Raw genomic sequence first — 23,310 nt, 5'->3', positions numbered from 1 at the left:
ATGATGGATTTTTAAATGCTTTAGGAAAAATTTTAGCCTTTTATTTTAGATTGGATTTTTATATAAGTAACTTAACAAGTAAGTAGGTGTATAGCTAATGTAACATGCAGCAGCTTAATTTTGAATTTTGCTGTAGTGTTTCTTTTGTTTTAGTGTAGGTAATTAGTCCTGCCCACTTTCGGTGTAGAATAGGTACAACACCGCTGAAGAGCTCAATTCGTTTCTTCCGGTCAATAAATGAACTCCAGTTGTTTGAGCAACTTCATTTTGGATTTTGTAGCCTGATGGTTGTGTCTGATCGCCATTTTGGTAATGTATTCTTTATGTGGGTATCCTGTGCACTATTTATAATTAGCTAAGGAATTTGGAACCTGAGTTTTCTCTGATTAAGACATTTTTCAAGGACCATGTCTGCAGCCTAGTGCTGCTAGATAAACAAAAGCCTCTTATGATTCACATAAGCACTTGTATTAATTGTAGAGAACAGAATTGCTCAATATATTTGACTTTTGATGAATGTAGGGACTGGGGTCAGGGAAAATGACAAGTTTTAAAGGCATATCTTGACAGACTTGAGAAAGACAGGAAGAGGAAGGTTGCTGCTAGAGTTGAAGCTAGGAATTTAGCTAGCCAGGTACCGTATATTTCGGCGTATAAGTCGACCCTTTAGCACCCAAAAATCATGCCAAAATTAGGGGGTCGACTTATCTAACAGTAACAAAAAGTGAATCTTTATTATTTTGGCATATCGGTACAGGAATCCGGGCTTTACAGTAGGCTATTAACAATGACAGCCTTGTTGAGGTAACTATGTATGTAAATACCAGTATTAAAAACATTTCACACTGTAATACGACAATAATAATACATTAGAACATCCATTACCTTAAATAAAATGAAAAAAATCTAAGTAACTTGAAGAAACCCTAATCGCACAGCAAGCGTAAACATTGCGTAGCCATTTGTAGTACAGTAATTGACAAGGATGCGTTCACTCTGACAGTTTTGTATTTACCGGGGTATTGTTCAAAAACACTTATGGTATGAAATCTTTATTTATCACTTTATGAAATAAAAAAAAATTTGTATGTAATAGTAAATATGTATTTAAAATCCTTCAAAATTACTTGAGTCATCGTCACTTGAATTAAACAATTCATCAAACAAATTATCATTCACGTTTCAGCATAAGGATCCTAGTTTAAATCTGGTGAATCAACTGCAGGTTCGTTTTCCCTCAAATGAGCCTGTTTATGACATAGAAGAACCAATGGTCAAGAATTTTCCAACATAATAAAATACCGGGACGTCGTTTTAACAACCCAATCAAAATATTAACTTGAGTGGCAGTTTGTACATACATATATACGTAGGCTGTTATGCAGCGTTAGTTAGCGCTTTGTTTGTTTACATTACACTCGAGTAACGTATCTTTCGTTTCGTCATTTCTAATCATATTTGCCGGTATTCATCTTTTATATATTACACAGATTTGTTAATATACCGAGTATATTTCCTGTATTTCTTATGGTAAGTAGAGCAACATATGTACCGTAATTACATTCAGGTTATTTTATATACGTTTTACCCTGCTGCTTATTTTGAGCGTACGGTTGGCCTCACATTTTATAGGTCGACTAATATACCCGATATTAGTTAAAATCATACAAATTTACTCAGAATTGGGGGGTCGACTTATCTTCCGGTCGACTTATACGCCGAAATATACAGTATCTTCTAAATTGGATGTTGCTGATTTACCTATTTTGTCTTTACCTGTAATTTGCCTTTTCTCCCATAACCAGCCCTCTGACTTTTCCACCTACTCTGTTACCTGGCTCCCATGCTTTTGACCCTGATCCCATTGCCAGCCTCAAAGCCAGGTTTGACCAGAAATTCTGTCGTCTTGTTAATACTGTGGCACAATTAGAGGCATCTATTAAGGTCCTTAAGGACAAAGTGAGTGTTAGTGAGAAAGTTGCTAGTGCAGTGTTAGTGGAGGAGGTGACTACTCGTCCCGCTGACGCTCCTAGACAAAGGTCCCTGTCAGACTTCCTTTAACCTGGGAAGAGGCATACTGGAAGTCCAAGGGAGCTTGGTGGAATTTGCTCACAGGTAGTTGGCCCCCCTCAGTGAAGCCTGCTGTCTGGTTCCAGGCCTTGGCAGACAGCCATTGGAAAGATGTCCATATGGATGTACATTCATTGTCCTCTAGAGATATGGACTCAGTGCAGACAAGAGGTGCCAGTGGCCCTGTTCTGATGAATCTTGGCCATTGAAGAGGCATGTTTCAGCTGCTCGTCACATTTCTCTGCTCCCCTGTAAGTGGCTCGGGGAGCAGGAGTGTAGTCCATAGTGGTCTTGTAGCTTCTGGGAAAGTCCTGAGCACTTATCTCCTGGACTCTGTTTTGGAGTGCCGGTACTTGGCACCAAAGCAGTCTATCAGCTCTTGAAAGTGCTTGTTGTCTTCTAAGTCCCCATCTGCCTCTCCCAAGCCCACAGCAGCTCCCAAGTGCCCAGTGGTTCCCAAATGCCCAGCAGTCTCTGAGCAAACGGCGCCATCTCCTGTCTGACAACTGGCGCCACACTCCAGGTGCCCACCAGCACCTCTTAAGTTTGCTATGTCAGTTTATCTGCACCCATGGTGCATGATCCTTTGTTGGAGCCTATTCAGCGCCAACTAAATAACATTTTGGCCCTTTTGCAGAAGCCTCCTGCAGTGGCACAGGATCTGTTGGATTTGGCTCCTTCTCCAATTATGTTAGACAATGAAACTATAGACCAGGAACACCCTCCCACAGCTTACACAGCTCTCCTCAAGTATTTTCTGATCAGCTTTCCAACATTTTTCACCCCAGTGTCCCCAACCTCTCCTGCATTGGCTTTTATGATGAGGAATCAGCCTGTTGAGTCTTCCAGGCTTCCCAAGATGGTCCTTTCCTCCTCTTCAAGGGAATCCATGACCAAGATAGAAGGATGGCTTTTGGAGAAGAGGGAGCCTGTTAAGGCTGTCTCCTGTACCCCTCCCTCTCTCCTTTCTTGTGGGAGGTACCATTTGTATGGCACCAAAGGGGTCACTTCCTCCCTGAGATCTGCTCTCCTATCCTTACCTCAGGACCGACTTCATCTTTTTCCTTGAGCTGCAGTGGAGGAGATAACCTCAGATTATCCAGAAAAAAATTCAACCTCAGATTCTCCAGAAAAAAATTCACACAAGATCTCCTGGATCAGTCAACCAAGCGTCTCAAGGAGTCAGTTTCGTTCGGAACTAGGACCGTCTCCTCTCTTCAACAGCAGCCCTTTCGGGGCAGTAGAACAAGATTCAATTCTTGCCTTCACTAGAACTGATGTTCAGTCAGGCCGGTCAAGGAGACCTCCACTAAACCTTCCTCTTGCAAGTGAGAATCCAGTCCTCCATATACCAGTGGGAGCCAGACTTCTCTGTTTTTGGGAGAAATGGGAAGTCAGAAGCATAGAACCTTAGGTTTTGAAGGTTCTAGGAGAGGGCTACTCGATCCCGTTCAGAGAGAAGCTCTCCTTAGTTTTGATGCCTATCACATTAACAGCCTACTTCGAAGGCTCACTAAGGCATTCTGCCCTGTTGGAAGAGGTCTCTTCCCTTCTCAGGAAGGAAGCTGTAGAGGTGGACGAGGACATGAGCAGAGGGGTTTTAACAACCTTCTGTTTGTGGTCTCCAAGTCATCGAGGGTTTGGAGACCTGTCCTCGACATCAGTGCCTTGAATTTCTTTCATCCATTCATCAGGCCAATTGGATGGTAACCCTCGATATGCAGGGCGCTTACCTCCTTGTCCCTGTATTTCCAGACTCCAGGAATAACCTGAGGTGTTCCAGATCAGAGTCTTTCAATTTTGGCTCTGTGCTTGACCCCTCTCTACAACTCCTCAAGTTTTCCTTGTGTTCGGGTACCTCTAGCAAAGTGGCTCCACCTGATAGGCACCAACATCTGCCTCTATTTAGATGATTGACTTCTACACTGTCCCTCAAGAGAAAAGTGGCGGAGGACATATGGAAAATTCTTCTACTTGCCCAGGATTTGGGCTTACTATAGCCAAGTCCAGCTAGCTTTGCAGCTAAGTCATGCCCACTGCACGCTTGTGATTGGCCAACTCTCGAAGGGGGAATGACATCACACTAGATAACAGTCTAAATGATTACCAGTACGGATTTAACTTTGTTCGGTGATGTTAAGTTTTGTGCATGAATCGTGAAACCACAGATTTGAGTTCCCAGAGTTGTGAAGTATGTAATTAATATCTCTGATAAAGATATATAAAGTTAAATATCTTTATGAAGATCTTGGACCATTTTGTCTTTGCATTTTTTTTTTTTACTATGCAAAGCCAGAATACACAAGCATCTTGTTCTTTGTTTTTTTTTTAATTACTGTTGGCCTGCATAAGCAAAACGACATAGACCTATGCAGCCAGTTCTGATGTTACTGATGTTAGGGTATTAATTCATTATAATCCTTCATGTTGAATGTTAATATCATTGAGAGATTAGGCCTACACGTAAAATTCTTATATTTTGAGGCAATGACAGCTACGACGTAGGCCTACACGTCAAATTCTTATCTTTTGAGGCAATGACAGGGCATAGGCCTATATGTCAAATTCTTATATTTTGAAGCAATGTCAATACCTAGGCCTACACATAAAATTCATATACTATAATTGAAACAATGACAGGCCAGGGGCCTACACGTCAATTTCTTAATGCAAATAGTTTTCTATCTGTATCTGCGGGAAATAGAGTAGCTTGTAATTAATATAGTGGTTCCAACTCTGCAATATATAATGTATGTGCATAAAGTAGAATGTACATGTATAAACAAGAGGACATACACATACATGCGTGGATGGCCAAATCTTAGGACTGTCTCAGCCTTACGCACAAATATCAAACTGCTTTCAGTGAACTATATTGAAAATACGTATATTTACTGAAGGGGTAACAAATTATATTACAGTGATGAGTAGATATAAGGCTTCTGTGGCATTTCTATGAAAATGAAGGCTATGGTAGGAAGGCATCATAAGATACTTAACAAACTAGAAAAATAAATGATAGCTGAAAAGTTATGTATGAGATGATCCAAACCAGTTTGCAAGTAGCTCATGAATCACTTTGTTTTTGGGGTCATTCTTGTAGAGTCTCTCTCTCTCTCTCTCTCTCTCTCTCTCTCTCTCTCTCTCTCTCTCTCTCTCTCTCTCTCTGTTGTTAGGAAAATATTCTAGCACAGACTATATTCATAAAGATCTAGAGTACTTTTAATTAAAACAAATGACTAAATTTCAGTTAAGGGTAGGCAGATAATTCTTTACAGCAGTATTTTATGAATAGGTCTGTTTATTCTGCAATGTATTGATACTATATGAAAAATTTGCAAAGACACTACAAACACCTTAACACCAGCAACAATTGCAAGAATAACCACAACAAGACCCACAATAAAATGGCTGAATATAAGATAGGCTTATAATCCAAATGTCTTGAGCTGCATAAACCAACAAAAAGACAGGACCTTATAGGGGTATGTCACAGCGTTGCCGTTTTTTCTTCACAACAGTGGCTTTTAGCAGTGTTACCATACGCAGTTCTGATTTTCAAAGAAATCGTAGTCGGAAGCGAACGTTCGTGAGCTCCAATTCCGCTGTCCTCTTCACAAAAATTCAACTAACGTTTTTTCACATACTTAGGAGGTCAATGATATTGTAAATCGATATACAGTATATTATGTTTTCTCATTCATTTTAGACCTGTCACATGCAGAAATATAGTGTTTTATAGCTTTATTTTCATAATAAAACATAAAAAGGCAAAGTGAAGAATTTTTTTCTTCAGTGCCGTGAAATTTTATTCCACAGCGACGTGGCCTGTGGTCGGAAAAGCCACGGAGGGTTGCCAGATTTCACCAGAAAGCTACACTATTCGACGAAATTCCTCAAAACGGCAACCCTGCTATGTCATTTTTTATAATCTTGTTATTTCAAAAAGAGTTAATGTCCCCAAGAATATGAATTGTACAGCCTATCATATTGTAACTTTTGTAAAAATCAAGTTATCATCTGGTTTTATAAAGTGCAGTCACTGCTTGTCATCCCTCCGAATGTGTAAACGATTCAAATGAAATCGATTTCAAGACTGCAAATGTAGTTAAATTTCTTGAAATTAATATGAAATACCAGTCTGCATAGCTCTGAGAAAGTCTGTATTTAAATTTAGAATGGTGAACACGCTTGTCAATATCAGACGGTAATGACCATTGTCCAGTGGTTCAAGTGCACCGATTTGAATGCAGACATTCCCAGTGTCACCTCTGTATTCAGGTGAACCTCATTTACGAAACATTACGTTACAGCAATGCAGAACACTTACTGACTTCATTCATATTTTGCTGTTTTTTACCATTTTTAGGGAGATGTGTATATTATGATTTTATTTCAGTTGATAATATAAAGTTTCATTTTGATAATCAGCACAATGTATTTTAGTTCAGTAAAACAACCATTGCAAAATAAATGAAAATGAAAAGAACCACAGATTTATCAACTTTTCGAAACTATTTCCAACCAATCAGCTTCAAGGAGTGGTTGTGACGTAATCAGTAGGTGGGGCTTAGTTGCAAAGCTGGTTGGTCTTTGCTATAGTCAACCCACAAAAATAGCAGCTAATTACGACTCAAAGTGATTCTTTATTTGGGGATGACGATCAGCTCTGAATTTTTTAACTTTTCCGTCCCTCAAAAGAGTTGCCTCATGCCTCCCGAGAGTTTGAAGCTTCCTCTCTCTTCCATCTTGTTCGCCCAACAAGTGGATGATTCTTTTAGGAACTCTTGTCCATCGAGAAGTTTGTCCCTTTAGGAAGACTCCATATAATGGTACTGCAATTCTTCCTGAAGGCAAGTTGGAATAGGAAAACTCAGTTGGCCTCGTTCGTGTTTCCCATCACCCCAGAAATCAAGGAAGACCCTCAGTGATGGCTATTAGTAGGAAAACTTTTAGAGGGGAAGTCTTTCCTTCTTTTGAGCCCTATCCTAGCCTTATACTCAGATGCATTGGATCTGATTTGGGGGGGCTCTTCTGGGAGACATGGAAGTTTCTGGGACGTGGTCTTGGGAAGATTGATTGATTGATTGTGTCAATTAAATCTGGTGTCATAACATCTGGGTAATTGACACCGAAATAAATTAAATAGAAAAAATTACATTTTAAATAAATTTCATATAAGAATATTTATAAATATATGTATATAAAATTTTTTTTCATATATAAAAGTTCTTACATAGGCAGTCAATGTATAATTTAAATTTAAATCTGTCATGACCCCAAGACCGGAACCTATGTCTCAAATTCCCGAATCTGGGACACTCAACCAGCAAATGTTTCACAGTCAAGGGCACAGTACAGTTCTCGCAAAATGGAGGATTTTCATGGGACATCAAGAACCCATGGGTGAGTCTTGTATGTCCAATCCTCAATCTGCACAACATCGTTTCTTGTCTCCTTGGCATATATGGATATGACCAAGGAGACACTGGGACTGCCAACATTTTTTAATTCTCTGACGTACTAGAGGATACAAATCCCGATATGGTAGTTGGCATCTTGAAGGTTCTGGGGAGCTGACCGCAGACTTTGCAAGTTGGTCAGCTTTCTCATTCCCAGTCACCCCAACATGGGAAGGAACCCAACAGAACTTTATTTCTTTCCCTCTTCTTTTTAGTAAAAGCAGCCATTCCAATATATCTAAAATCAGAGGGTTTAGAGGGTTAAAAGATTCCAGCGACTGAAGAACACTTCTTGAGTCACAATATATAATAAAATTAGTTTCCTTCCGAATTAAAACTTCCTTTAAAGCCTTTAAAATTGCATATAATTCTGCTGTTAAAATCGATGCAACAGATGATAACCTGCCGCTTCTCTCTACATCAGGGAAGGCTACACCAAAGCCGACGCCAGCATCTGACTTTGAGCCATCCATGAAAACTGCAGTGGAGTCATCATGTTGCAAAGAGTGTTCTAAAAATATTGACCACATGGCCTCACTGGACAATTCTGTCTTGGTATAATTAAAATATCTACAAAATTTTACCTCTGGAAAGTTCCAAGGGGGACTAACTGAATATTTTGCTGGTAAAATCTCGATTCTTGGCATATTTAATTCATGGACAGTATAATTTACTCTAAAAGTGAATGGATGAGGTTGCTTGGGGTGACTTTCATAAAACTGCCAATGCCTTTCATTTCTCATACAAATGCTGGTTAAAGACTTAGGTAGCCTCTGGAATCTATACAAGCTCTGAACCAGCAGACGCATGTAAGGAAACTTCACATAATTATAAGAGATTGCAATTCATTTAGGCCTTTTATTGCTTGAAGCAGCGACCTTCAACAAGACGATAGTGGTCCATTCAGACCAACACAACTGCTCTGTCTTTTGTCAAGAATCAGGGGGGTGCTCAATCCTCCCTCTACAAAGCAGCAAAGGATCTCCTTTTGTGTCCACAAAAATATCGCACCAAGATTGTTAAGTGATTCATCCAAGGCCAGCTGAATGTTTTGGCGGACGAACTAAGTCGCTGCAGACAGGTTCTACCGATGGAGTGGATACTGAATCCACTGGTATGCATCGACGTGTGGAAACTAGGGAAAGTCGTCATCACCTTCCAATGTTTTGTTCTTCAGTTCTGGACCATGTGGCATGGGCAACCGATACCATGCTGTAGGATTGGTTGAACCTGGATGTGTATGCTCTCCTGCCATTCAGCTGTGTCAGAGAAGTTTTAAACAAGTTTTTAACACACCACAATACTTCAGTGACCCTAGTAACTCTGTTATGGCCTCTAAAGGAGTGGCTCCCAAACCCTCTGAGGCTTCTAGTAGACTTTCCAAGACTTCTGCCACAGAGACCAAATCTTCTTAGACAGCCACATTTCCATCAGTTCTGCCTAGGACTATACGCTCTTACTTTGAGGCTTCAGACTGTCAGGAAACTTGTCAGAGTGAAGGGCTTTTCAAGACCAGCTGCAGAGGCAGTTGCAAGGTGTAGATATCAGTCTTCTTGTAGAGTCTGCCAGGCCTAGTGGGAAGTTTTTTGCAGCTGGTGTCGAAGACATAACGTCTCTACTTCTAAAACATCTATAACAGATTTTGAAGTCTTCATCTACCATCAAAGGATACAGAGGCATGCTGGGTTCTGTTGTAGACACAGAGGCCTGGATCTGTTATCTGATCAGGGTATTAGTGATCTAATTAAGTCCTTTGACATGACTAAGCAGAAGAGAACAGGTTTGTTCTTCTGAAACCTCCTGAAATGGCTTTTGGACTCTCTGTTTGGGCCTCTTTGCCCCATCTCTTTCAGAGATTTAACAAGGAAAACCCTTTTCTTAGTTGTTTTGGCTCTGGCCAAAAGAATCAGTAAGCTGCAAGCCATAGATAAGAGAGTCAGATTCTCCCAAGGAGATGTGGCCGTCTCATTTATCCTTGGTTTTCTGGCTAAGAACAAGACTCCTTCTAAACCCTAGCCCCATTCTTTCATCATCAAGAATATGATGGACATTCTTGGACCAGAAGAAGAGAGAGAGCTCTTTGCCCTGTAAGGGCTTTGAGATTATTACCTTAATAGAACCAAGTGGATCAGAGGCCCCTCTAGCAACTTCTGATGCTTTGTAAAATAATCCTTCCCGATCACTTTCTAAGAATGCATTGGAGTCCTTTTTAAGAGGTACTATTGGTGAGTCGCACTCGAGAATTCAGGAGGCATTTTTACTCGCCTTTAAAGTTTAAGCCTACGAAATTAGAGATGTCGCTACCTCATTGGCTTTTAAACATAATTGTAGTTATCCGCGATTCTTCATTTCACCTTTTGGAGGTGTAAATCAGCATTTGTGTCACATTATTTGCATGAAGTGGAGACATTACCCTGAGTCCATTGTCAGTGGCTGGCTTGGTGTTGGGAGACGAAGCATGGAGGTATTCCTTCTATTCTTTATCTCTTTGCCTTGATATAGGGTGTCGAGTTTGAATCTTGGGGAGCCCTGGAGTACTGTCTACCTGGAGTACTCATCAGTCTTTTATTGGATGGGTAGGGGTTTTTATTTTATGTGTGGGTAACAGCATTGTCTGGTTCGTTTTTTTTAATGCTTTGTTAGCCATCAGAATACTCCTCTGCAAAGCTCCCACTGAAATAGAGGCGCTCCACCGCTATACCGCCACACCATTACAGGTTAAGATGAGCACCAATCAGAGGTAGTATCTTCCTGCTGTAGCTCTCTTACCAGTTAAGGTTACAAGCATTTGACCAATGCTAGCTACCTTTCTGTTTCAAATTCTTTACCATTACTGAATGTTTTTGAGTAGAATATGCTCACATGCATGCCACCTCCTGGCAATGTGGGGTATTTTCATAATAGAATTTAAGTTTCATATAAACTTACCAAGTAATTAAAGAATTGAAGCCCTCCCTTCTCCCCTTTCATGGACATAGTGCATAAACGAATGAGCTCTTCAGCTTTGTTGTACCTATTCTCCCCCGAAAGTTGGGGGTGCCTAGTTACATACACTAAAAGATTAGAAGTGTACTGTGAATTTCAAAATTTTAAGCTGCTGTGTGAGTGAAAACATTTATTTGTTTTTATGTGAAAATTGATCTTATTATGAAAATATGATTTTTTAACCCCAGAGTAGCCTGACCCCCCTTTAACTTCTTGAAATGTTCTCATCTCATTTTAGAAAAACTTTTTTGTGGGTCTTTTTGACAGGAAAGAAATGTGATTCAGTGGTCTTTTTATACTGCTACTAATACGTAATAAGGAATGTGGAATTAGAAATTTTTCATAATATTTCTTTTAATTATCCCAAGATCCAGGTGCAAACATCAGCTGAGCAAAGTGCAGCTATCACCGAGGCAGTAATGCAAGCTAAAGCTGACCAGGACAAGCTTCAGGAGCAACTTAGAGGGACTTTAGATCTTCAGACTCACAAGCTCCTAGATGCACAGCGGGAAATAGAGATGTATCAAGAACAACTTCATCGTCATCAAGAAAATCTTCAGGTTAGATTTAATATAATACAAAACAATCCAAGTCTGGAATGTGTGTTTATGTGGAGATATTGTAAAAAGTAAATCTATGATTTTGATGAGATAAACTATAATCGGTTTTTTCCGTCTGTCCACCCGCCTGTGGTGCTCGCGCATGGTAACACTGCGTCCCGGGCTTTAAATAGTTATGCTATGTGTAAGTTTTAGGTAAATTAAAGGATATCTGGGTGTACATTTGCAACTGAAAAGTGTTTTAATAATTTACTGTATGCGAATTACGCCGTTAATATTCGGGGTAGCGAATGGAACAGCCAGATGCAGTGGCGGAAAAATTGCCTCTCTCACTGTTCACTACGGCAAGATGTCAACTTTATTGGACCAGACCTACTCTGCTACTAAACTACATGTTACTTCAATAGATGTAAGTTTATCAGTATATACTTTTAATTTTTATAAAGTGCATTTTAGCCAGATACGATACGGCGTAATTTGGTTTAGCATCTGTTTAATGGAATTTGCGTCTGGCTGTTTCATTTGCCACCCTGAAAAGGCAACTTACACTCAACAATAATAACAATATCCTATTTCGAATATTAACGGTGTAATTCGCATACAATAAATTATTAAAACACTTTTCAGCTGCAAATGTACAACCAGATATCCTTTTATTTACCTAAAACTTACACACAGCGTAACTATTTAAAGCCCGGGACATAGTGTTACCATGTGCGAACACCACAAGTGGGTGGACAGATGGAAAAAATCGAGTATAGGTATGATGTGATGAGATTCATTAGAAAATCACTTATGAAAAGGTTTGCAAAATATTTTCTTGTTTCTTTTTAGCTATTTAATGCCATCACTTAATATTGTACTTAGAGGATAGCTACTACTAAATTGCAGACACACTTGCTCTGATGTCATAGAGATGAAAGAAGCAAAAGAAAAAGTTTTGACTGTTTCGTTGCAAACTGGTGGACCATTGGTTAGATGTAACTAATCAGTTCATTCTACGTATCATGTTTCACAGCTACTCTCTTTTTCTTAGAGATGATACCTAGTGTTGTGTATTTTGCGATTTCATTTGTATCTATTTTCTCTTCAGCCTTTTATTCCTTTCTTTAATGTTCACTAATTTCATTCATTGTTCCTCTATAGTGAGGGATTAAGCTTTACCCACTGGCAGTTGTCCTCCCAGCTTTATGTAAATATTCTGGTTCATTTATGGCTTCATTATTGAATTTTACCCTTTCCTTACTCTTGCTGGTGTGTAAGTCAGTAAGGCTTGATTTGCTCAATTTGGTAATTCTTGGTATTTTTTTTATTTGTTTTTGTAGGGGTCTGTCAAAAGTTGTCAGTACAGGTAGTTCACCTCTTGTTTATTATGCACAGAATACTGTAATCTCATTTAAGAGCACTTCCCAAAACTATAGTATACTCACCCAAAACTATACTATACTCATGACCTCACTTTTCTTCAACCATCCTCCATGGTGTGAAATCCCTTTGGAGTTTTATTCAGGGACCCCCACAAAGAAGGTTTAATTTCTTGTGACATTTAATTTAAAGAGATTCCGGTTGTCCAGCCTCCAATGAAGGCCTTCTCTCACTTTTAGAGACAGAGGAACCCTTATTAGGGGTGAGTCCTCTGCCGAAGACCAGAATTCCCTGTCTCCATTGCAGAGATCAAAGATGAAGTCGCCCATGAGGGACCAGCTTCTCTAGAGAAGACAAAGTTCCCAGAAGAACCTGTCACTAATGAGCTGACTGATGTGTTTGCAACAGGAAGTTGCGCGCCACCACTCGCAACTTCTCCAACCTCTGATCAGATGGGAAAACCCTTGAAACTGCCGTATCGATGACCATGCCCAGATAGAGGATCCTTTCACTTGGGTACAAGGTTTGACTTCTCTTGGTTCACCACGATGCCCAGTTTTAGACAAAACTGAAGCAGACAATCTCTGTCCTGCAGCAGCTTCTCCCTGGAACCTGCCAAGACCAACCAATCATCGAGGTACCTCAGCAAACGGATCCCCTGAGTATGGGCCCAACTTAAGACGAGAGAGAAGACCCTTGTGAACACCTGAGGGGCTGTGGTCAGCCCAAAGCACAGGACTTTGAACTAGAAGACCTTGTCTCCAAGAGAGAAGCGAAGGAACTTCATGAACGACGGATTAATAGGGATCTGGAAATATTTGTCCTTCAAATCTATCGACAGCATGAATTCACTTTCCCTCACAGCTGCCAACACTGATCGCAGGGTCTCCATCTTGAACTTTGTTTTCCTGATGAAATTATTCCAGGTGGATAAGTCAATCACAGGTCAGGTCTCCAACCTCCTGATGCCTTGGGCACCAAAAAGATGTGACTGTAAAACCCTGGAGACAGATGCACCACTTCCTGTATTGCATTCTTTTCAGCATCTTCTGCACTTCCTCCTGGAGAGCCAAGAACTTTGGAGAATCTGGGGAATACATCTTCCTGAGCAGAGGCTTGTTCAAGAGCGGGAGAGAGTAGTCGAATGGCAGTAGGTACCCTACCTGAAGAACATCTACTACCCACTTCTCTGCCCCTTAACTCTGCCACTTGGCCCACTGGCCCACCAGGCACCCCCCCACTTGTGGCACAGGAGAGGGAGAGGCACCAAACCTACTGACGACCCCCTTTACCTCTGCCCCTTGGGCCCTTTCTTGACTTAAAAGAGTGGGAGCGAAAGGGTCTGACCTAGACTGGGACGAACGAGAAAGCCCTGCTGAAACTGAACTCCTTGACGGCCTACCAGGCGACGATCTTCATGAGTGCTTCTGGGCAGGAGGAGGAGGAGGAGGAGCCAGATGTCTGCGAGGATGAAACTGACTTTGACACAGCCTGGTGCACTAACCTGTCCTTTGTGGCAGCCTGATGTCAGTCTATCGCGTCCTCCAGCCAAGTCCGAGGGAACAGAAACTGTGATTCCAAAAGGTCCCCATGACTTAATGCCAGCAAGGACTCAGGGTCAACCGATCTTTCTATCCTAGACAAAGCCATGTCTCTTCTGATCAGGAGAAGATTAGCCCGTAAATTGACAAAGAGGTGTACGAGAACGCCTTGCCCCCAGACTGCAACAAACTGGCAAAAGAAGAAGCACTCACCAACCCCTCTGGGAACCTGTCGGCAGCTATCTTGGCAATGACCTCTGACCAGAAGTCCAACCAAGAAACCGTCTGCAACATGGAGGATGCAGTAGACTCCAAAGCTGAGGCATCCTGCGGAGACAGACATGGAGCCACCGACCTCACCTACTCCAAAGTCAACCCTGGCTTCAGACGAATGATGACCGGGTTAAGATTACGTGACATCAAGTAGGCAGAGTTTGTGGCATAGTACTTCCTATGCCTCGTGAGAGGCGGGGGAATCAACTTTGAATAACACCTTGTGCGAAGAGACCTGTCCTGATCTAAAACAGAGGCGTTTACCTTATGCAAGACCGACTGGACATGCCCCGATAAGGGAAGTTGAAATGATGACTTGGGATCTTGCGTAGCTCCCAGCCAGGCATCCAAGCAGGAAGGAGTGAAAGACGACTGAGCCTGAGTCCTACTCTCCAAATTGTTGAACCCACGAATGAGATTGATCGAGCGCCTCGGTGGTGTGGTTGGTATGGTGTTTGCGTCCCACCTCGGTGGTCGCGGGTTTGATTCTCGGCCATTCCATTGAGGAGTGAGAGATGTGTATATCTGGTAATAGAAGTTCACTCTTGACGTGGTTCAGAAGTCACGTAAAGCCGTTGGTCCCGTTGCTGAATAACCACTGGTTCCATGCAACGTAAAAACACCATACAAACAAAAACAAACAAACGAATGAGATTGACAACTTTGGTAAAGGAAGACAAAAACTCTTGCATGTCTCCCTCCTGCTCCGGGAATGGAGACCAACGATGAGAAGAATGCGCAGGCTTATCCAAAGCACCTTTGTGTAAACCAACAGAAGAACCAGTAGCCAAACAGCCCGAATTGCCAACCAGCCTGTCTGGGCTGGATCCAAGCGCCAACTCCTGCGACAAACCAACCACAACACTAGGCACATCACTATGCACACTCGCAATAGATGACTTGCGTATGTGGCTGTGTACATGCATGTGTGGGGTGGACGCATGTATGTGCAAAGATGAAGCGTCTCGAACACTCAAAATAGAATGAGAATCCCATGAAGTCAAAACCCTGGGAAGCACCGAGGGGAGGGGCAAACAAACACTCCTGCTGCACTATTTCTGCACTCACAACTTTCGATCTCTTGACAGGTGCCTTGAGATCCTTATGGCGCCGAATAGGCCTTGGTGTTGGAGAAGCGGAAGAATTTGCAACGTGCACGAACATGGGAGGTTGCAACACAGTCGCGACTCGATGCAGATGATGAAGCAGCCACTACAGATTGCACAGGGGATGAAACACTAACACTCGCAGGAACATGGGTATGCCGCTCCTCACTCACAGACGAAGAAAAGGCAAAGTCCTTAACCTTCCAACACTTGATACGCTGACACGGCAGAGATGGGGGAGAAGGAGAGGAAGACAGCACTGACTCCTTATACAATCTCTGCAGGAGGAGGGGGCGACGCAACACGATTGCTTCCAGTCCTCCCAGCCGACATGGCAGCAAACATAACTTCCAAGTCCAATATCTTAAGAACTGCCTGACATAAAGCCTCAGATGGATCAGCAAGAGAAGGGGCTGACAACATGGAAGGGAGATACAGCAAACTGGATGGCAGTGATGACGTCACGGGAGCAAATGATGACGACACAGATGAGCAAAGCAAAGCAATGGAGGAAACTGGGAGTATTGTCATCGATGGAAGTGATGTCACTAGCAGCGCTGACGTCACAGCTTCCCCTCGACCCATGACGTCACCAGCGGCGCTGACGCACGGCTTCCCTCTGACTCAAAGAAGCAGCAACTGTCACTGGCGAAGCAATTCAATATGGTTGACCTCGGCTACCAATGAAGATGAGGCCAGGGGGAGGGGGGAGAGCCTGGGTGGCCTGAGGAGGTGGGAGGCGAGCATCTAAGAAGTGCGTTAGCAAACCCTCCAAGGAGGGTGGACCCCGTAGCCCAAGCGACCCCCAGAGCGCCGCCATTTTGGACCTCCGACTCTGAAATTAAATAAACTGATGAAAAAGCCTCCTTCCTCTTGGGAAGTAAATTAACTCCCAAGGAAGATGGGGTGACATTACATGATAAATCAGCCTGAGGGCCTCCCGCTACTTTAACTACGAATCGATGGCAGAAAAGGAAGGAGACAAAGGCACAATTCTAGCATGGGGTGTGACTGCGGCAGGAGACAAAGTATCGGGAAGAGGAGAAGAAAATCCCTCCCATGCAGGAAGGGTAGAAACTCTACAATGCTCCCTCTTACTATAAAATAACTTCCACTGCTCTCTAGGCCACACACAACATTCCGTGCAGGGATTTGTTATGGTACAAACGCTAGAACGACACCTACTGCAAGTTTTGTAGGGATCTGTCGCTGAAGAAGCCAAAAAACGAGAACACGGGAAACCTTGAATACCCCAGGCATACACGTTGTCAAGGCCGAGAAGGAGCAGAAGAAGCCATAATACAAGCACACACACAGAATCACGAGCGAAAACAGGCAATGAACTGGGTAAAAGGCCGAGAGAGGTCAACCATGACAGGCGGTTAAGAAAAAGACTGAATGCTGTGGCGCGGGTGTGTGGTCCTTGAACACTTTTCACCCGATATACGCACACGTTGCCAGATCCCATAAGATTCCTTGCTTTTCATCTGCGATTTAACCGGATCCAGCTAGGTGCTAGAAAATTATCCTGTTGTTAAGACCTGAGGTTTATAGCTATGAAAAATACAAATTGTCTTAGAAAATTTGTCATTTCTGTGCTGCTAAGTAAGTGGAAATAGAGAAAAGAAAACAGAAAGAAAGAGAGAAGTATGAAGTGACAACTTACTTGTATACATAATGAAAGTCAAACATATTTATTAAAGCAAAAGAAAATTTTGATGAAATAGGTATGAAAAGTAATTGAATTAAGAATAATTAAAAAAATAAGAAAATGGTTGCCAAATTTGGGTATGTATTTATATCGTTCGCTGTTAATCTCAATCCTGTGGTGATAATATGGAGGACAGAGTTGGAAAAGTGGATTGATTTCTTGAAGGCCTTTCTTTTTTAACATACATTGTGCTGTTTTAGACTAAGAAATAAAAGAGTTAAGATAATTATGACAAAATTTATAAATTATATACCACTGTAAAATTAATTAATTTACATGCATATCATATGGATGGCACCAACCACCTGATATGCCTGCACCACTACATTTTTATCAATCTTTTGCTGCCTTCAGGCCACTAAACTAAGTTTCTTTTTACAGAGGCGCATTTACACTCACTCACAGGGTGCCCTTTTAGCTCAGAAAAGTTTCCTGCTAGCTGATTGGTTGTAAGTATTTTGCCCGAATAGCATTATTGTTTTCAAATAATTACCAAATAATGTGAATTGAAACTTATTTACTATCCTAAATTTCTCCCTCAGATATATGTTTTGTCAATAAATAATGTTAATGAATAAAGAGATTATAAAGTATTGTGATGGTAAGTCTAATTTTAATAAGAATACCCGCTGAAGTCAACGACAGGAGCTTGTTTTTGGATGCACGCTGCATAATTTTTTTTTACTTCTCACATGTTTTAACACCATTTGGGATAAATTACACTAAGCATAAAAAAAAACATGTTATTATAAACTTTCTTTGAGTACCAGAATCTACTAAAAAGCATGGATTTTATAAAACTCGCTATTGGTGAAAACTTCTGGGGAGGTAAAAGGAACAGCCTGTGGCGGCCTGATATGAAACTTGTAAAGCATATTTCGTACCTTGTGTCAGCAAGTAAATAAATAATAATGATAATATAAATTGTATGCTGTGTAGCAATTATATTCTATTCTGTAAAACCTGTTGAGTAGCTCACAATATATCAAATAAAATTAAACATAGTATTTTTTATCCCCAGTCTATACTATTTTAATGAGACTGGCATATGCTTCCCTTCAGGCCAACACTTCCCAAAGAGAATAAGGAATAGTAGTGCAGATATCAGGACCTCCCAGAAACAAAAGAGGGGATATGGGAAAAAAAGATAGATATTATGTGAGGAATGAAAATGTGAAAAAAAACATTAAGCAAAATATTTTGAAGAGACACAAAGAAAGACTATCATCAACTGAAAGAGATAGGGCGAACTATATTATTACAAAAAACTGCTTCTATGACAGTCAGCTGGGATAGTTTTCCTGGCAGGCTGCCACAGGCTGTTCCTTTTACCTCCCGGAAGTTTTCACCAATAGCAAGTTTTATTAATTCCATGTTTTTAGTAGATTCTGGTATTCAAAGAAAGTTTATGATAACATGTTTTTTTTAGGCTTAGTGTCAATTTATCCCAATTGGTGTTAAAATATGTGAAAAGTAGTGAAAATTATGTAACGTGGATCCGAATACAAGCTCCTGTCGTTGACTTCAGCGGGTATTCTTATTAAATTTATACTTACCATCACAATACTTTATAATCTCTTCATTCGTTAACATTATTTATTGGCAAAACATATATCTGAGGGAGAAATTTAGGTTAGTAAATAAGTTTTGATTTACATTACTTGTTAACTATTTTAAAACAATGATGCCATTCGGACAAAAGACTTGCAACCAATCAGCTAGCAGGAAACTTTTCCGAGCTAAAAGGGCACCCCTGTGAGTGAGTGCAAATGTGCCTCAGTAAAAAAAATCTGAGTATATTACTAATGTTGGACAGTGCCTTTGCTTGGAATCAGGTGCATATTTTTGGTTTGATGTTTGGCCATCTTTGCCAGATCATTTTTTCCTTGTATGTTTTCCTGTCTGCTGGGTTTTCTGGTGCACCTACTGCAGCTTTATTTGTGAACTTCATCACTGGTGCTGTTTGCAGTGCCAGACACTGCTGCCATTCCTGTGGCAGTGACTCACCTGATGGTCCTCCATCTGTTGGTGTGACTTCTGCTGGACTGCTAGTTTGGCTAGCTGCTACTGTTACTGCTGTTGCTGTTGGTCCTAGTACTTAAGGGGTGTCAACAGTCTCAACAATCTGTGGCAGCTTGGGTGACTGTGTTTTTTTTTTTTTTTTTTTGCACTGCCTGCTTTGACAGCAATACCTTTGGTCTGTTGCTTCAGCACCAATCGCTCTTTTACTTTTTCCATTACTTCCTCCTGTATTTACAGTTTCTGGTCATTACTGGATATGCTTTTTGCTTTTCTTGTTATTTGCCAGAACATTACTGGCTTCTTTTACCCACTGAACAAGTACCTATACACTAGACCCTCTCCAGGTTTGAGTCAGTGAGGCGCCCATAAGAAGGGAGACCACGCAATATCCTTTGACTTAATGTGGAGAGGCATGGTGGTTCAGGTCTATATCCTGTGCTTTGGCCTGATGATAGCTCTGCAGTCTTGAGCCAGACGTAGACAGTAATGGTAGCCTTCTCCCTTTATTTTTTTACATGAATTGCGAGATACATAGGTGATTGGTTAGTCAACAGCAAGAATTCAAGATTTGTAACATTTGTGTCACTGGTGCCAACAGCTCATCTTGCATATCCACTGGAGCAAGTCAGACTTTGTTCCATCCAGGAGGTCTATGTAATTAGGAATAAAGATCAATATGCCATTGGTTTTGGATCATTGCTGAGAAGGCATGGGCATTGGGTTGCTTTTATTAATTTGAAAGTTTCAGCAGCAGCACAGTCCTCCAGCCAAGCTGTAGCTGTTTGATGAGTCATCTTTCCATGTTGCAGAAGCAGAATCCCTTGCAGTGGTTTCTCTCAATGTATTGGTCAGTTGCAGTTATATTAGTGTAACCTGTTGCTCCTTTGGAAGTACTCCTTGATCTTCAGTAGTGGCAGGACTGAGATTATTTCAAGATAGCATTTCCTTGGTTCCTTGAGCTGCAGAGCTTCATCTCTTCATGCATGACACAATACACTGTCATGGCTCACGTTTTTAGAAGTGCAGAAATGTGGTTGGAGGGAGACTTAAATTGAAGTGACCCATCAGCTTCATGTAACTGATGACAATCTTTACAGTCCTACAGTTGTTTACTTAGGTTTAAAAATTCAAGGTTGTTATTTATAGCAAATAATGCAGTAACTTACTTTCGGAACCAGGGAGGGACAAGATCCAAACTGTTGTGCTGTCTCGCAGTAGATGTTTTTATTCTAGCAGAGGTAATAAAGAATTGTGATTGTCCTTTGGTATGTGTTGGAAAGGCAGATTATCATAGCAGCCTAAGCAGAGGGGAGCAGATTCTCATGTTCAAGTGGTTGCTGACTCTGAAGTCTGCAAGGCTTGTAATTAAAGAGTAGGACCCTAGTGGCTCTCTTTGCACCAAGCCTGAACCACAAGCTCCTGTTGTAGTGTTGAGTTGAACTTGATCCAGTGGCCTGGAAGGTCAGTACCACATGTTACATACCATTAACCATTCCCCATTCAGCATGATCTGACAAATCATTAAGTAACTGGAATCCTGCTCATTGCCTTATTGCTCATGTTTGGCTCTAGTACCCAGATCTTCAACTTATGATGGCCCATCTGAAATCCCTGCTGATTTCCAAATGAAAGAAGCTCCTGTGGCAGATGTTCTGCAGCAGGTTATATGCTGACCTAAGTATCCAATAGATTTTCAAGTGAGACCAAGGAGACAAGTTTTCCAATTGTTGCTGAAGCCATTAGCCTACTTGTGTTGATTTTCCACCATCCAACTCTGCCAAGCCAAATGGGATAGATTTTCTGTTGGTGTAATTAGAGAGGTATCAGTCTATTCAGTGTGTCTATATTTTAAAGATTGCAGACTTCATCATTCACCTGTGCCTCCAGAAGAAGTTGTCTGTGTCTGCAGTTATAGGTCATTGTTTTCGAGCTTCTGGACATATAGTTGCATCCTCTACCAAATTTGGGAGGCTTATCCATATCAAAGACAAGTCCTTTTGTAGGTGAATTCAACTATCAAAAAGGGGCACCTACTCTTTGGTTCCTTTCAGCCTCACATTGGTCCCCTTGCCACACATTTTTTATGTATGCAACTTACCAGGTAGTTACATAGCTATAGTTTCTATCTGTTGGCAGCTGGAATGTGAAATTAGTGGTAGCACTCTATTGTTTGGGCTAGAAGATAACCCCCAGGCCACTACTGGGGGCGAGTGGAACCAACTCAGTACTGAAAATCAGTTGTTTCTGCCAGCTGGTACTGTCAACAGTGTGCAGCAGCAGTGGAAGTTTTTTGGAATTTGTTTACTTCTGGTTGATGACTTTATGACTTGGAGTTTTTTGGTGAAGTACTACAATATTTTGATAGCCATTTCGGCAATATTTAGTTATAAACAGGAATTACGTAGTTTTCGGTTATAAACTGGAATTAATTTTCGAAATAGTAAATTTTGCCGTTGAATTAGCCCTTGTCTTAGTTTTTGAGTTTGTCAGTAATTCGGCATGTCCAATACTAGTTCTCAAGGTACTAGGTGTTGCAGCAAAGGTTGCAATACAAGACTTACTAAAGCGTGTTATGATCCACACGCCATCCACTTACTGTAGGGGTCAAACTTGCTCTCCTAATTTGACTTGTGGGAAATGTGATCAGTGGGATAATAAAGCTTGGAAAACTAACCAGTCACTTGAATAAGTTAGAGAGAGATAAAAAAAGAAAAAGCAGCTTCTAGGGCTAACAGTAAGAAGCAGGTAGCTAGTCAGGATATTCCTGCTGGAAATGTCTCTAGTTTACCTTTTGATCAACCTTCTCCCTCATCTGTTCAACCTAATTGCCAACCCTGGCTCCCTTACACCCGATCCCAGTGCCATTGCCAGCCTCCAAGTGCTGGTAGACCAAATATTTTCAATTATGTTACAGGAGATGAAGAAGTTAGGAACATCTGCCAAAACATTAATGGAGAAGGTAGGTGGTGAACTGAGTGCCAATACTTGTGTTTCAGAGGAGGCAGTTCTTCATCATGCTGATTCTCCTAGGCAAAGGTCCTTGTCAAAGTCCCTAGCACCTGGGAGGAGGCATTCTAGTAGTCCAAGGGTGGTCAGTGGGGTCTGCTCATAAGCAGTTGCCCTCTCAGGTGACAGAGCATCATTAGAAAGGTGTCTCTAAGGAGGTGTCTTCGTCTTTCGAGTGGGTTGAGCTCTGAGGAGTCGTCCCCGAGGCGCCAGTGGCGTTTTGTTGATGAGTCTCGTCCACTGAAAAGGAGTACTCGTAATGTGTCACCTTCTCTCCTTCATTAGAAGGCCAGTGTGTTACAAGAGGACCAACATCCTTCTTGCAGCTTCTGGGACAGTCCAGAATGTTTTTCACACGATGATGATGGCTTAAGAGGGTCAGGTTAGTGAAAGGATACTTCTTCTAAGGTTCGTTCTTCGTCGAGGAAGTCATTCCTCTGGGCGTCCATCTGATGAGGATGCATGCAGGAAAAGTTTTGAGTGTCTGTTGGCACTGGATCTTTATCCTTTATCCTCAAGTGCTCCCTACTCCAGATGGTTCCACTGTATTAGAGTCTAGCTTTAAGAAGTGTATGGCACCTGAACAGCTGTTGGCGCCTTTGTGTCCTTCTCGAGTGGAAAGGGATTCGGTCCTGCCCTCTGTATCTTCAGTAATTCATGAGCTCCCATTGGCGCAGGAGCACCTATTGGCTCAAGAGCTCCCATTGGCGCAGGAGCACCTATCAGTGCAAGTGCTCCCATTGGTGCAAGAATGCCCATTGGCACCAAAGCACCCATCGGTGCCAAAGCGCCCATCAGTGCCACTGGATCAGGTTGTGGTTGTTCAGCAACCAACTACTACAGATGTTGGAGCTGATTTCCCTACAGTGTCGCAAGGTACATCTGTCATGGATCCGTCTGTTATAGATATACAAAGTAAGCTGGACAGCATTTTAGGTTTCATGAAGCATACTGCTGCTCATGTCCAGCTGCAAACAACCTTGTCTCCTGTTTCTTTGGTGGAAGAAGAGGAAGAAGGAGATAAGGAGACTCCTCCTACTGCCTAGAAGTTGCATTTTTGCTATTTTCTAGGAAATTTCTCTGACTCCTTCTCACCAGCAGCTCCAACTTTGCTAAAGTCTTCATATATGAGAGATAAGTAGATTCGTCAAAGTTGCCTAATCTAGTTCTTTCCTTTTCTTTCCGTTAGGCACTGAAGAAAGTTAACCT

At 41.6% G+C, this 23,310-nt stretch overlaps 1 protein-coding gene across 1 annotated transcript in view; it reads left to right on the top strand.

The window, feature by feature from the left end:
* LOC135221176 (rootletin-like) overlaps positions 1-23,310 on the top strand; it is a 364,024-nt gene that overhangs the window by 80,795 nt on the left and 259,919 nt on the right. Inside the window, exon 9 of the mRNA XM_064259000.1 lies at positions 10,886-11,077. Coding sequence (XP_064115070.1) covers positions 10,886-11,077 — 192 coding nt within the window. The remainder of the gene's footprint in view (positions 1-10,885; positions 11,078-23,310) is intronic.

This window comes from Macrobrachium nipponense, chromosome 2, assembly GCF_015104395.2.
Source record: "Macrobrachium nipponense isolate FS-2020 chromosome 2, ASM1510439v2, whole genome shotgun sequence".
Classification (NCBI taxonomy): Eukaryota; Metazoa; Arthropoda; class Malacostraca; order Decapoda; family Palaemonidae; genus Macrobrachium; species Macrobrachium nipponense.
This window is presented reverse-complemented; position numbering and strand designations above follow the sequence as displayed.